Raw genomic sequence first — 16,828 nt, forward strand, 5'->3', positions numbered from 1 at the left:
CACAGAGACTGGCAGATAATCATGTCACATGGCTCGTTACCCTTCTGCTGTGCTCTATCCTCCTACCACAAGACATCCATGGTGGCCTTGGTGACTTATTTCTGTGAATGAACATGGCAGCTCAAGTTTAGATGAGCTGTGACAGATGGAACCACAGACAGGCACACTTAGAGACCCCAAAACTTTCCAGTTAATCTGCTATGATTTTCTTGGGCAGAGGATCGAAATTAAAAGGTGGGATAAAGAGTCAAAAATGACAGCAAAATTTAAGTCATCATCACCATGGAGGACAGAGCTCTCCACAATCCTGCTAATGGTCAGGCTGTCTTGATTCTCTGTTCACCTAATCTACCCCAGTAGAGACTAAAATACAGTATGTAGAAAGAAACACACAGCCTCGGTGTGGGCAGGAGAACCAGCAGAAGTAGAATCATTCCACATCCCCTAATTCTTTACTACAGAAAGGTGCTATATTTTTGACCGGCCAGGAACGCAGCAGCAGTGAAAAAACCTACAAGTGCTGTACAACTTCTTGTTAAGTTGGTTTTCTGACACATGGCGACTGGTGATTAATTACTTGTTAGAAGATAACATTTCTATAGAGATTCACTGGAAATACAGATGCCGTTGTCCATGCTTGAGTAGATACTGCTTGAGGAATGCCGAGAAGCACTGCTGCAGTCTGTTAGTTCTGGCTGATTTTGGTATTTATTTTACACAGCTTCAAATTTGGTGGAATTGATAGAGACCATTTCAGAAAATTAACTTCTACCTCAAAGAGAAGAGGAAGACAAGGCTGTGAGATACATCTACATGAGAACAAGAGCAAATGAGAAGGAAAGAGACCATGGACTGGCGGCCTATGTTACAACTTTTGGTATCTTCTGCTTTACAACATTGAGAGACACTCTTGCTTCTTCTGAGTGGATAGAAAATTGACTATATTTATTGACTAAAACTTTCAGGGCAGATGGCCTAACTGGTTATTTTGCAAACTCTTCATCAGCTCTGGTGTGGTATCTACTCATTTTCTCACCACATCTAGTGATCATGTACTCTGTTCCAAGCACCAAGGACACATGGAGAAGCTCCCCACTGAGTAAGGAGAGATGGTGTCTGCTGCAGGATCTGGAGCACAGGATCTGCCCATGCTGAATGTACACACTAGCCTGCATAATCCATCACAGAACAAGGCTAATATCAGACATACCCTCCCTGGTGGTCACACTCACCTTTTACCCACTCCTTGGATATAATTCAGAAACCCAACTGTGAAAGGCATGAGTGAGTTGCCATTCAATTATGTCCTGCAGAAACCCTTCACTGTAACATCGCCCACTGATGCCAATCTCAGTGCTACCCCGTCAGAGCTTCATGATGCAGACGCTGTTTTTTTAGTATGTGTTTGGGCCCCATACTGTCTGCCAAGAACTGTGTTAATTTACTTATTTCAGCTAAATAAAAAAAATCATTTAAAAAAGGATGATTGAATTTAGGAATTATAGTCCTCAGAGAATTAGTAATGGCTCTTTGTATCCCTCAGGCCTCCATGTTCTTAACTTCCCCTTGTCAATGTTATTATGGATAGACTAATTCAATAATGAGATCATTTCCCATAAGAGCGGCCAAATAAATGCAGCATTCAGTCACACCTGGTTTCCCTAATCTGAACAAGGAAGGCTTTCCACCAAATTTATCATAAAACATGAAATTTAATGAAATCACACACACACACACACACACACACACACACACACACACACACCCCACTTTCCTGCAAACAGTAAAACATATAGGGGAAGAGAGAGTGGTATTGAAGCAAATGGGTAGCAATCCACCAGTTTAGAAAAGTTAAAAAGGAATACATATGGCCCACTTTCCAAGCAAAGACCCCAGCACAAGTGTCTTTATCAGAGTCAAAGTTACATGGTACTGTATCAGGCTCTTATATATTCAAAAATGATTTCAATTTTTCCCAAATTTCTAGAGGAATCTAAAAGTCAAATGTAAAGAAACAGAAGTAATAAACAGAAACATTCTGGACTACTAAAAACAAGTGTTTTGCTAGTTAAAAGAGCATTTGGAAATAAAGTTTAAGGTCCAGTTCTCCTAACTGTAAGAAACAGAGCACAAGGGAAGAGTGGGAGAGTCCCTTACATACTGCCATCCACATTCTACATGACAGTTTGAACTGTCAATAAAGTGCTAAGGGTTTGATTATTTATTATACAATGTGGAAACCAAATGATGTAAAATAAAATTAACCCTACCATTTGAAAAGTGCCTTAGAAGGAAATGTTAAGAATTGAGATGAGCAACCTTGAGAAGAAAAAGGGCAACGACTCTGCTCCCAGTGGGAAGAAAACCAGACAGGATTCAACTGGGTCAAGGCAGAAACAGTGTCTGGACAGGTACCATGAGAGAAACAAAATGTAAACCACTGACATCCAAAGTGATTAGAAAATAAATTTCTGTTAATTTATGTCATGGATTTATTCATTTATTGAAAGTGAAATTTTCTAGAAGTATTAGTGAGTATTTGAAAAAAATCATGTTTTCAAAGATTATTACTGTATGACAGAATGCAATGAATATATTTTAAGTTACATTAACATAGCTTCAATTTTGTAAAAGGAGAAATTATATGCATATGTATGCTTGAAAAATCAAACGCATGCAGCATATGTACTCAAAGCCAGACGGTAGACCATGTAGCACCCACTGTCTCTAGGCTAAAGCATTACCTGCTTCCTTATGTATCTTGTGAAATGTTACAAATATTACTCTTTTACTAAGAGGAAAATCACCAACGGTTTATAGAATGAGGAACTTAAGTTTGAGGCCAGGGAGACAGCTCGGCAGGTAAAGATACTTGTCATCAAGACTGATGACCTGAGTTCAATCCCAGGACTTACGTGATGGAAGGAGAGGACCATACGGTGTCCTCTGATCTATCTCCACACACACTCTACAGCACCCCCTCCCTCACCTTGCTCCTTTCTACCCATGCCACAAAATAAATAATTGTAAAACAAAACAAAACAAAAAACAACTTAGGTTAGAGAGTGGGAAAACTACCTTCTTGAGGGATGTTAATGTTTGAATAGGGTTTTAAAGAATTGCTGTTTTTGTCACTTAAGAATACTGCCTCCCTTTCTTCTCTTTTTTCATGTATGTGTGTATGACAAGAGTGTGTATGACTTGAGTGTGCTTGTTTGCATGTGTGTGTGCACTCACATGTGAAGGTCTGAGGTTGATGTCAATCCTCCACCCTCTGTCTTCTACCTTACCCATAGAGACAGGTCTCCTAGTAAAACCCAGGTCTTGGTCAAGGTAAAAACCTTGGGAGTCTTAGTCTCTTCCTCCCAAGGCCAGTATCACAGGGGAGTCACCACCAAACCCACTCACATGGCATATACGTGGATTCTGAGAGTTTGAGCTCTGATCCTCTTGTTTGTACCACAAGTACTTTAACTGAACTATTTCTCCAGACAACTTTCTCTCTTTTTAAAAGGTAAGTTTTCTTGTTTGTTTTTTTTTTTTTTCCAAAGATAAGCTCATTATAGGTAATTAGCTTTTGGATAAGAAGCCTAACTCAATATTCACTCATACCTTGCAAAGTCCAAGTCTGCCTCCCGTGACATGGTGATGTTGGTCAAATTCTGTTGAAGAACGAAAATGTTCCTACACATTTTCTTGATGCCAGACTCACTGATGCGCCGGAAGTACTGAGCCCCATTAATGAGGATACAGGATATGAGGTGTCCCAGACCTGAGAGGTCAGCACAGAGTAGTAAGGAGAAAAGAAAAGATATATTAATGGCATCTGGCTTAAACTTATACAGAGGATAACTCTTTTTCATCTTCCACAGATTTAAGTAGAAAACCAAGAAAACATGCATCCCATTTGTAGTAGCTAATCTTACAATAGCTTTAGAATACTTCTACACAGATTTAGAAGTTGCAAATGGGAAATTTTAATATAGTCAGTCAAATTTGTTATATTGACAACCCAGCACTGCTATACTCACCTAAAGTCACCATCCACAGGGCTTCAAGAATAAGCCAAGGTGATATTAGCTATAAACATGCAAAGGAAATGCTAACATATGTGCAGATATTTGGAAAAAAGAAAAGAACATATGCATACCCAGTGATCTGTTCTCTTCTCATGAAACACAGGAGGATACACATTTTGCTCTGAACATGATTGGAAGCCTATATATGTAGAATAAGTCACTCCTAAGTGAGGCATATATGATAATGCTAATATTTAGCTTTTCATGTGTTAGCCATCTTTCAGTAACTTGCCAAAATAACAAACAGAAAGAGAAAGAGGAGAAACACTTATTATATATGTTCTCCAGGCCTCTTAGGAAACATGGAGTTGTTCCTTTGGCCACATACATGTGAATCTACAAGAAAGGTGACGCTGTAGACATCAAGGGAATGGGCACTGTCCAAAAGAAATGCCCATGAGTGTTTCCATGGCAATGTCTACATGTTTGCAATGTCACCCAGTGTGCATTACTGCAAACAAGGAAGTTACGGGCAGAATTCTTGCCAAGAGAATTAATGTGTGTATTGAGCTCATCAAGTGCTCTAAGAGCAGAGATGGCTTCCTGACACAGGCAAAGAAACATGATCAGAAGAAAAGGAAAGCAAAGAGAAGGGCACTTGGGTTCAACTAAAGCCAATTCACCAATCTGCTCCACCCAGGGAAGCATACTTAGTGGTTATTAATGCAAAGGAGTCTGAGCTGCTGTGGGCCATTCCATTCAAATGATGGCCTAATGTACAAAAAGAGATTAAGGACCTAGACTGTAAAAAAAACAAAAAACAAAAAAGCCAAATCAACAACAAAAGCAATAATGCTAATATTTAAACTTCAACATTGATAACTAAAAAAAATTTAATTGATAAAATATGGACTCTTGGCAACAATGCTAACAGATCTCAGCACTGACAACAGGGTGAATGTGTAACAGACAGAAACAAGAGTATTTAGGAAAAATAGACTGTGAGTTCACTGTTGATTTCCCAGGAGTTATCTATAGCTATCTATTTGTGGGATCCTATAGATGATTTGTTTTTACATTTGAAGGATTATCCTATTATTTTCTTTTGTATGTGTACACACACACACACACACACACACACACACACACACACTCCTACAAGATCTTTTAGGCTGGCCTCAGACTGTGACCCTCTTGCCTCCACCTCTCAAAAGCTGGGATTACAGACTTGTGCTATCATGAGGGGTAGGTTTAAATATGGTGGGGACTGACCTAGGGCTCTTTGTGCGCACTAGACCAAATGTTCTACCAACTGAGCCAAATTTCCCGCCCATCAGGACTGCCTTATAGTCTACAAAATTTGGCAGAGGTTTACCTGAGGACATCAATAAACTGGAAATACTCCTTTTGTCTTTTTGGTTGTGAATCTAGCCTTTACCAGCTGAGCCATCTTTTTAGCACCAGGACTCCCTTTGGATAGTCCTACTTAGGCTGAGGAATGATGGTTCAATACAACATAAAGTAGTTATAGGTAACTATCTTTAAAAAGTGGATATAATTTTAAATGTTTATTCCGATTGTCCCATTTTTGCAAAGCTGGCCTCCAGCAGGATATTTTTTTCAGAACTCAAGAACTGCCACAGATTGTCCACTCTTATTGTTATCTTCCTTTTGTAAAGCCTGAGTCTCTTAATGGCCATCAGAACCAGATCAGCAAACCGTACACCGCAGGTTCAATAGCTTCCTTCTGGCTTCACAATGACTTCTCCTTGGTCAAGGTGTTCTTTCTCTTGCTTTAGCTAATCTCAACCAACATCCCTTCAAGACCACAGGCTTGTGTTGTGGATTAGTTTTAAAGCTATTTGTATTAATTTGGTTCTCAAACTTACACAAGAATTCACAGGTCTGCATGTGAGATGTTGATGGTCCCTGTCCCCAGCTGGTTCTAATTGGTAAATAAAGTTGCCAGGGTCAGTGGTTGAAAGAGGCGGGACTTTAGAGTTGCAGAGCAAGGGACCATGGGGAGACGGAGATTTAAGAATTACCATGATGGGGAAGCAGGAAGAGCAAGCCTAAGAGCTGCGGGACAGAAACAATACAATATGTAAGGATTGGGGTAGAATCGCCCCAGGGGCCACTTTCCTAATTGGGTGTAGGGTAGCAGAGATGGAATATAGATCTTAGAATAATAATTCAGGAATATCAGAGGGGAGAGTGTGCTAGCTTAGCTGCAGGGAGGTTTGAAAATGTCCAGCCATTTAGCTGTTTAAGGCATATTAAAAATAAAGGTGTGTGTGTGTGTGTGTGTGTGTGTGTGTCTTTCATTTGTGAATCCACAACATCTGGTGGGTGGAGAGAAGCACGTGCGCAGCCGGGGAGTTTAGAGCAGATTAACTTACTACAGCTATAGGCTAGTTTATGATGTTTACAGTGAAGAAAGAGATTTGGGCTCAAAGAAAAAGAGACAAAATATGGATGTAAAATTTAAGGAAAAAAATCTTTCTAGGTTAAGGCACTCCCTGCCATGGTATAATATGGTATGATAAATGATACTGTTATAGGTGATTGGGGAGTGTCTCATTTTTAAGACTTAAAATCTTAATAAATTAAAATATCATTAAATAAATTCAAGCACATAAACAAGACCATTGTGGGGTGCCGGGTTTGGAAAAGTCACATCAGGAACAAAGAGAAAGCTCTGTGGGATAAGAGAACAGTGGCAGAGGCTCTGATGGACACAGTGGCTTGAGGCTGCAGACAATTGTCAAGGCAGTTTCCAGCCCAGTGTCTCAAGGCTAGCCAACGGCTCATGTCATAAATACGTGTCCTTTTGGGTACAATCTCCTTCATAACACATTTCCATTCTTATAGCTCCATTTTAAAAATTGCATCATAGAACAGGATCTCACTGATTCTGGGGCAAGGACTGCAAAGCTGCTGGTGAACACTGTGCTCATAGAGCCAGCAATGGCCGTGCACCAACATCGTGCCATCGGCAGCCTGTCACAACCGTTAGACAATGTTCTATTCTGTGTGGAGACACTGACAACTTCTAATACTCAGGTCTATGCTCTGAGAAACAAATCGAAAGGGCATATAATATAATTTTTCCAGAATTATATAAAATTATATAATATAATTTTATCTTTATTAAGGGCCTGGTTCTTGTGGATGCTACTGGGAGGAGTGAGGCCGTTAGGACTGAGGCCTAATGGGGAGCACTGTGAGATACTGGTCTCTTTAGTCACACTCTGGCCACAAGGCCAGCAGCTCTGCCGTTAATTAGCTCCTGGTCTTTGCCATCTAGACTCCTTACCTCTCGAATCTCACCTAAAAGTAGTGCAGACTCGTCATCACAAACAGGAAAATAAACCTTTCTCTTCATAGTTATTTTAGGTACTGGATTACAGATAAAAGATTTGTGGTAGAATTCAGCATGAAGAACTATTTGGCTGGCACCATAGTTTTTAAAAGTTTGAAGGCAAATATCTTTAGGTAATACCACCTCCAACAGCACTGCTGATAGAGGGCACTGAAGTAGCTACCCTAAGTTACTGCAGAGCAAGGAGTCTGATCACTCAGTGAGCAATGCATTCTGTGAGAGAAACCTCTCAGCCAGGGACTAGGCAACCAGATGAAGGTTTTTCAAAGTTTCTTACTCTCCGTCTGTGTAGGTATGCACCTTTTCTTTTTCTCTCCTTCTTTTCACTCTTTTTGTTTAAAGTTAATTTGTGGTCCACTCTGCACATGTTCCCAAGCCTCTGTGGCATACATGTCAAGGCAGGTAAAGGAGAGACATCACCATTATCTTAGATAAAAATCTTCCTATCAGCCAGGAGCAAGTGGCAGTCAGTATCCATCTACTCATACATAAAGCTAGGTGCAGCAGTTCTAATCCAAACACACTAGCAAACAACCTTTCCTAACAAGTATTATTAAACATTTAATACAGACATTCATCAACACTTTTCTCCTTCTTTGCTCCTAGGCTCCCAGACACAAGAGGCAAGCTGACCTTCAAAGATGTACTGGAACTTATGTTGCTGCAGGCTGGCGCTCATAGCCTCTTCCATGGCACTGATGTCTTTGTTGAGCTTGACCACTAGAGGGTCATAATCCATACTTTCCACATTGGCAACGATGGCATAGTTCCCCTCTTTTGCCAGAGGGATGAGATAGTGGAAGCAATGAACTCTGAAAGACAGAGGAATGGGTGGAGTAATTAATATAAAATTTCCCCATGAGGTCACAGATCTGCCTGGGAAAGAGCACCAAAATATTTGAAGCAGCCATGGTCTTTTTACCTATGCCTCCCACTGGGCCTTTCTTAATCAAAATGCCATCTTAGTTATAAAGCTGTGTGATCTGAAGCAAACAGGTGTCTATGAGGTTTGCTCATTTAATACTTATACTCTTGGTAAGAAATAGGCGACTTCTGAAGTTCTTTTCAATGCCAAGACTGTGTACAGTTAGGAGGGAGATAGGGGCATCTTTTAGGAGATGTTGTTATGAAGACACTGAGAAGTTGAATTTCCATCGTTGATGCTATGCCACCATGGGAGACCACTGCTTTTTTTTTTTTTTTCCCAGTTTTCATACTTATTATCTGTGTGACTTTAGGCAAGATAGTGGAATCTTTCTGTGCCTCAGTTTCCCTTGAAATAGGCATAATAATAAACTCTGCCTCAAAGGCCCTGATGTGGAGTCTGATGTGAAGGGAGCTCACAGTAAGAATTGACAACTGTCACTAGTTTTACATTGACTATTGCTAGCTTATTATGTGAGTGAGTCACTTATTGAACATGTATAAGTTTGCTAGGAACTATGCTAGTACCTGGAACTGTAAGACAGTTTGCAGCATTAAAGACTCCACAGTTTAATGGGGCATAAGAATAATAAGAATGCCTAAAAGAATGATCTGAAGAGAAGGCTCACTGGTCAAGAGCACTCGTGGCTACTACAGAGGCTCAGTTTTCAGTGCCTACATGCTGGCTCACAACCATCTATAACTCCACTTCTTCATCTTCAACTTGACTGGATTTGGAATCACCTAGGTGATACACCTCTAGGTACAACTTTGAGGGTATTTTCAGAGATGTTTAGTGAGAAGGGAAGAATGTATGCAGTACCATTCTATGTACTGGTGTTCCAGGCTAGAATAAAAAGGGAAAAAGAAGGAAGCCACTAGATGCCACTAATCATCTTTCTCAGTGTGTTTCCTGGCTGCAGATGCACTGTGATTAGCCACCTCATGCTCTTGCCACCACGCCTTCTGTCCTGATGGGCTGTATTCCTTCAAACTGTGAGCTGAAAGAATTAAATTTCCCCTTTAAGTTGCTCCTAGCTTTATGTTAATATAAATTTTCATTTCTCTTGACTAATTATTTAGAAGTAGGCTTTGCTGAGTCAGAGGCTAAGGGTACCTACAGTTTTGGAAGAAACATACCATGTATTAATGAAATTTATTATTTTGCTCTCCTGCTCACAACATTCTAGTTGTTCTGTATCTTAGCCAGCACTGTGTGCCAGTTAAAAAGTATTTGTTATCCCACCAACAATGGAGGAGTATTCCTCTTTCTCCACATCCTTGCCAGCATTTGCTATCACCTGAGTTTTTGATCCTAGCCATTCTGACTGGCGTGAGGTGGAATCTCAGGGTTGTTTTGATTTGCATTTCCCTGATGACTAAGGATATTGAACATTTCTTTATGTGCTTCTTGGCCATTCAAGTTTCCTCAGTTGAGAATTCTTTGTTTAGCTCTGTACCTCATTTTTTAATAGAGTTATTTGATTGGCTAGAGCCTAATTTCTTGAGTTCTTTGTAAATATTGGATATTAGCCCTCTATTGGATGTAAGATTGGTAAAAATCTCCTCCCAATCTGTTGGTTGTTGTTTTGTCCTATTGACAGTATCCTTTGCTTTACAGAAGCTTTGCAATTTTATGAGGTCCCATTTGTCAATTCTTGATCTTAGAGCATAAGCCATTGGTGTTCTGTTCAGGAACTTTCCCCCTGTGCCTAGGTATTTGAGGGATTGCAAGCTGGTACAAGCACTCTAGAAATCAGTCTGGCGATTCCTCAGAAAATTGGACATAGTACTACCTGAGGACCTACCTATATCACTCCTGGGCATATACCCAGAAGGTGCTCCAACATATAACAAGGACACATGCTCCACTCTATTCATAGCAGCTTTATTTATAATAGCCAAAAGCCTGAAAGAACCCAGATGTCCTTCAACAGAGGAATGGATACAGAAAATGTGGTACATTTACACAATGGAGTACTACTCAGCTATTAAAAACAATGAATTTGAGAAATTCTTAGGTAAATGGATGGAACTAGAAAATATCATCCTGAGTGAGGTAATCTAATCACAAAAGAACACACATGGTATGCACTCACTGATAATTGGATATTAGCCTAAAAGCTTGCAATATCCAAGATACAACTCACAGACCACATGAAACTCATGAAGAAGGAAGACCAAAGTGTGGGTGCTTTGGCCCTTCTTAGAAGAGGTAACAAAATACTCATGAGAGCAAATATGGAGACAAAGCATGGGACAGAAACTGAAGGAGGGGCCGTCCAGAGACTGCTCTACCTGGGTATCCATCCATCCCTTGTGTATCACCTAAGGTAGACAATGATGTGGATGCCAGGAAGTGCATGCTGACAGGAGTCTGATATAGCTGTCTCCTTAGAGGTCTGCAAGAGCCTGAAATATTCAGAGGCAGATGCTCACAGCTGATCACTGAGCTGATCATGGGGTTCCCAATGGAGGAGTGAGTGAGAAGACTGAAGGAGCTGAAAGGGTTTGTGGCCCCATGGGGAGAGCAACAATACCAACCAATCAGAGCTCCCAGAGTCTAAACCACCAGCCTGGGAGCACATAGAGAGGGACCTATGGTCCCAGCTGTATAAGTAGGGGAGGATGACATTGTCAGGCATAGGTGGGTAAGGAATTCCTTGGTCTAGTGAAGGCTGGATGACCCAGTGTCGGGGAAATCGTGGGTGGGGAGGTAGGAGTGTGTAGGACCAGACACTAGAACATAGGATGGCTGGTTTTGGTCGAAGAGCTGGCTGGAAAGCCTGGACACTCAACAGGTGTCCATTGCCTGTAAGGGATGGGTATCTATTCTGCTCCCAGAATCCAGGCTCCTAACACGTGGTGTGGAACTCCATTGACCTACACTGTTCAGTCACATTCAGGGCAATGCAGCTCCACCCAAAGAGCACAGGTAGAGGGTGTGACTACAGGCCTCAGGCCCTAGAGAGATTTACATACTAATGAGATGCCTGAAGGCCAGAGGGCAGAGCCAATTACGCATTCTTCCCCAGCCCCTTCCCCCCTTTCTCCCTCCCTATTTAATTCAGGTCTGCCCTGAGTTTCAAGGAGGTAAACATCCAGACTCAACCATCATCTATCATATCAATAAAGCTCTTGGAATCCCAGACACCAGGTGTCTTTTGGGGCCCTTCTCTGCATTTCCAGACACCCTACGCACAGGAGTGGGAGGGTGGGTGGGGGCACATCCTCATAGAAGCAGGAGAAGGGGGGGATACAATAGGGGGTTCCTGGGTGGGGGGGAAATGGGGAAAGGGGATTACATCTGAAATTTAAATAAAATATCCAATAAAAAATTTAAAAAAAAGAACAAAAAGTATTTGTTTTGGTTATGTAGATGCATTATATTATCTCATAGTACCCCAGACCCCATTTTTCTAAACAGTAACAATGTTGGGCTTTTTTCATGTTGTGAACAGAAAACTGTTTTGGCTTTCCTGACCAGCCAGCAAGATTCAAGAATCAACCCATCTTTACCCTTTTCCCTCAATGCTGGAGTTAGGTACTCAGCCAAAGCTGACATTTTATGTTTCATGGGTTCTAGGGATTCAAACTCAGGTTATCATGCTTGTACATGTGCTCTTACCACAGAACAATCTGTCCAGTCTCATGCAATATCTTTAAAACGTTCCATATGAGGAAATACAAATATAAATTATATAGTTAAATTTCACTGATTTCAGATTATCCTCATAGCTGTTAATTATAATTAATAAGTAATGTCACCAACAACCAATCTGACATTCCTGAGTTAATTGGCAAAGAGAATAGTTTTGATCAAGATGCAACTAAAGGCTCTGGTCACAGCCCCTCTACAATGTGATCTTCCTTATATAATTAATGAAAAATGACCCACCTGGGAGTATGAATCTTGATTAGTGCAATTAATCATTACCTTGCAGAAATGAAAATGAAGTAGCAGTAGTTGAAATACAAGCATCTATACTCAAGTATCTTTAATTCAACTTAAAGTTATAGCAGCATAGCCACACTCATAGGAAGTGCATTCTGAAAGGCATGAAGTGGAACATGGGACAATGGCTCTGAGCAAAAGTGAGAGGTTCCTTTTGCTCCATGCAGATCACACGAGAGAGGTGTCACACGAGGTTAGGGACATGGGCTGTAGAATGTCATCCTAAGCTTTAGAGGCCATCTAAGTTGTGGAGATTTTATGCCAGAATATTTAGTGATCCTTAAGAGAACTTTACAGACTAATTAAAAATGAAACAATAATGTGTGTGTCTCCACATGCTCATGAATGCTGGTGCCTCCTGAAGCCGATGTGAAGAATCTGTAGCTGCCTGATATGGGTGCTGGGAACTGAACCTGGGTCCTCTGTGATCATTAAGCCACTTCATCATCCCAAGAGAACTTTAAGAAGTAAAATGATAAGATCAAAGACTAGCTTTGGCACAAAGGAGTAACCTGCTGGTAGACCTAGGAGACAAATCAGAGATGGGCTAGAAGATTCTGACATATTGCAGGTGAATCTTTATGATGATATTCTACAGCCGAGGGCAAAAAGAAGAGACAGCCACCGCTTAAAGTACTATCTTCCTTTCCCCAAATGATCAGAAAAAAAATATCACTCGTGAATATCAAATTCAAATAAAGTTTTATTTTTCTCTGGGTTCTGGTGTGCTGCTGCTGACCTTCGCCTGACTTTGGCATTAAGGTTTTCTGCAAACACCGTTGATTGCACAGCAGGATGGTTGATTTCCAGAAAGTGCACACTTAGGATCCCAACGGTGACAGGCAGTTGCTGTTGAACCCACTTAGAGCCCTCCTGATGGTAAAGAAAATCAGCTGATAAAGGTGACATTCTTGGCACTGTGGACTCAAATGGCAACTTAATTTTCTTTTTCTAAAGTTCAAATATGAAAAAAAAAAAACCTCTCAATAACTTTTCATGGTCTCACCATGCCTTTCATCTCTGGGTGGGGGGTGTTATCATCTGCTTTCTGCTTCAAACTGTGGAAAGACACTGCCTGGTGGTCACATGTGATCTATACAGAGACATGGGCAAAATGTCAAATGTTCTTTGGATGGGTTCTTCAACACAGAACCTGTAAGACTCAAGAACATTTTTTTATCTCTTTTGCTTTGAACTTAAACAGTACTAAAGAATTATATAGGCTATAAATATAAATTATTTTGGGGACTAAGATAAAGTTTGGCATTTAACATTGTTCTGGACTTTTGCTGGTATAACCCATTAATATATTTCACATGGCTTTCATTTTTAATTTTGTTCTTGCTACTATTTTTAGGCTTTTCAAGAGAGTATCACTTTTCATCATGCCAGTTCCTGGCAGGGCCTCAATTATAGTTCTCTTTCACCACAGGATGGGGATAAAATAAGCATTACTTAAGTATCAGAATAAGGAGGAGGTTGGTCACACACCCTCTGTGGTGGTTTAAATGAGCAATGTGTCACACAGGCTCAGGCATTTGAATATGTGGTTCCAAGTTAGTGGTGCTATTTAGAGAGGTTATAGAACCTTTAAGGGGCGGAGCCATGACAGAGGAAGTCAGTTACTGGGGTGGTGGGCCTTGAGAGTGTATAGCGTCTCCCCTAATTTCTTTTCTGTTTCCTGTGTGTTGATGAACTGTGATCTCAATGCTTCCTGTTCATGCTGCCATGCCTTATCTGCCATGATTGACTAGAATTTTAAGCTAAAATGAACTCTCTTCCTTAGGTTGCTTTAGATCATGACATTTTATTGTAACAACAGAGAAGTGATTAATACACCCTCTGTACTTGCAGATGCATGTGACTGACTTACAAGTGGACTATCATGTAAAATTGCAGTTCATAAAACAACTCATTTCCTTTCAAGAATACAGTCTTGTTTATAAAACTAGGAAGAGCTTATTTTTTATGAAGAAATCATACAGACATCATGACTGGTTCAATTACTGGGGCCATTTATAACAATGAACAAGTCACACCTGAGGAGTGAGTGTTCTCTTCTCTAGCCTTGCACTCTTGGTTCGTACAATGGGATGATTAGCACAATATTTGTTTGTATACTCTGTATCCTCACCAGTGCTCCCAGGACACAGAGAGTGTCCACAGTTATCACTTCAGCCATATGTGGAGAAGTCGGTTAGTCCCATGAACCACACACATCAAGAATAGGGACAGAATGGAGACATATTCATAGAAAACAAATGGAATGTTGGAACCGGGTTATAACAAAAAATATAAAAATTAATTTAGAAAAACTATGTTTAGTATTCTCAGAGTAAAGGAAAAATAATTCTGTATCTAGAGCACTAAACTTCAGGCTGAAATTATCCTTTCCCGTTTTTAAATTAATACTGAAAAAGACATGGAATATTACAATTGTGTGATTTCTTATGAAGTTGACGAGACACGTTTGGCATTTTAAGAATAGTATTGATAAGCAGCACAAACAATAAAAGGGACAGGACAAAGGTTAAGGATTTCAAAGATCTTACTCAGACGTGCTGAAAACATCCTGCCTGGAATTAGCTACATACAAGTCGGTGATTCTGAATGTAGAACATGTCCTGAGACTGCACAATCAATAGCATAAAATCCCAGGAGCTAGGAGAGTAATTAATTTGCTGTTCTCTTGTTTTGCTTTGCAACCTAGGGTAACAGTCGCCTCAGAATATTACTGGGTGTTTTCTTTTTTTTTTTTTTTTCTTTCTTCTCTGTCCACTGAATTTATCTATTCATAGAAAATGCCTGCCTTATTTCATTATCGACTTGAAAATAAATAGAAAACAAATCTAAAAATTATCGTAAAACAAATCGGAAAATACATAGTGAGATGCTTTATTTCAAGACAAGTTAATATTTGAAATAAAGTCAGGAAGAATGCTGAGCACAGCATATTCCAAACCTGCAGGCTACTTCTTTTGTTCCACTCTCAGGGTGCTAACAAGCAACAGAGGAGTAGTGCATTGTGGGGAAGGCAAAGAATGCCAAAAGCAAGTGGCATATAAGGAGGTGGTATTAACATGCCTCAAAACCATCCAAGTTTTAACTGAAACTAAATATATTCCTCTTAACTATAAACCAAACTTGTGTTTATACTTTTAAAACATAGATTACATAGTAACTTCAAATTAAAGAAAATGTTTAAGCAACTTTAATGTTGTTCCAAAAAAACACAGAAGAAAATGTACTCCCAGGCCATACCAGGCTTTCTGATCCCGGGGTTTCAGAAGTATATATCCAGAGATCTAGTAGTTGGCACTGTTGCCTAGGTGTCAGATAAGCTTCTCAGAGTGAACATCTCAAATTCTTGTATTCTGAAACCTCTAATCCGTACCCCTGACCTTTCTACTCCTTCAGTCTGTCTTGCTTCAGTTAGATGGTTTCAGGCATATCTAGGATGATGTGACCAGAAAGGTATAGTCCAGGCTGCCGTCAAACTTGTAACGCCCCTGTCTTACCCTCTTCATTATCTGTCTACTGGCGTTCATGTCTCTTACATCCACACATTACTCTGAGCTGGCTGGTGTCTGTTAGTCTTTTTCTCATTGCCACCCATTCCTGAACCCAAGCCAATCTGACAGTAAGTTCTGCGATTTCTACTTTTCGTATATGTTCCAAGTTCTACATCTTTCATATTTCCACCTTGTCACTTTGATGCTCCTAACAGGTCTCAACTGGTTACCGTATTTTTTCTGCAGTTCCATTTCCATACAACATCCAGAACAGTCCTTTAAAAATATTGATTCTTAGCAGCTCTCCTATATTGGAGAAGCCTCTCCAATGGCTTCCTAACACATTTAGAACTGTTCTCTTGGTCTTGGAGACCTCCAGTGTATCAGACACATGACTGCCTACAGTTAGGCCCCAGACTGTCTTTTACATTATTCTACCCGCCCCATTCATCTGGTTGCACATATATTAGGCTCTTCTCCGTGCCTCCAACTTGCCTGGACTGTGTCTTAGGACCTTTCTGAGCGCTACGTCTCCCTGAAACTTTCTTCATCTAGGTTTTTGTCTGGATGGCTACTGTCACTTTGCCACACGTCCTGTCTAAACAATTCCCTTCCTAGTTAACTTGTATACCCTGTATTTTCCAGGGTACCTTTGCCACATGTAGCTACTGAGCATGTGGAATGGCCTCACCATGATGCACTCTAAGTATAAAATGTGAAGATGCCAAGGCTTACCACAGAAAATGAAAAGTAACCCAGTTTCTGTATTAACCTTGTGTCAACACAATCCCTATGTATATGTATATATACATATATATAATATGCATGTATGTATGTATATATGGTTAAACAAAATATACTTCATTTTATCTCCTTCCTTCTACATTTTAAAATGTAGCTATTTTTTGAGAATCCCTTACTGAAAATACTTGGGATCAAAAATTTTTGAATTTTAGAATGTATGCACAGACTTATTGGCTGGGCATCTGAAATGCAAGTCCAAAGAGCAGTTTCAAGTCTGAATTTTTAGTTAAGG

The 16,828-nt window shown here is 40.2% G+C and overlaps 1 protein-coding gene across 2 annotated transcripts in view; it reads right to left on the reverse strand.

Annotated features, from left to right (window-relative positions):
• Positions 1-16,828, reverse strand: part of Exoc4 (exocyst complex component 4) — a 711,678-nt gene that overhangs the window by 50,223 nt on the left and 644,627 nt on the right. For both annotated transcript variants that reach the window (XM_034519115.2, XM_076913572.1), the window contains exons 16-17: positions 8,035-8,213; positions 3,613-3,772 (exon numbers count right to left, since the gene is read on the reverse strand). In XM_034519115.2, the coding sequence (XP_034375006.1) occupies positions 3,613-3,772; positions 8,035-8,213 (339 nt within the window). The remainder of the gene's footprint in view (positions 1-3,612; positions 3,773-8,034; positions 8,214-16,828) is intronic.

This window comes from Arvicanthis niloticus, chromosome 15 (assembly GCF_011762505.2).
Source record: "Arvicanthis niloticus isolate mArvNil1 chromosome 15, mArvNil1.pat.X, whole genome shotgun sequence".
NCBI lineage: Eukaryota > Metazoa > Chordata > Mammalia > Rodentia > Muridae > Arvicanthis > Arvicanthis niloticus.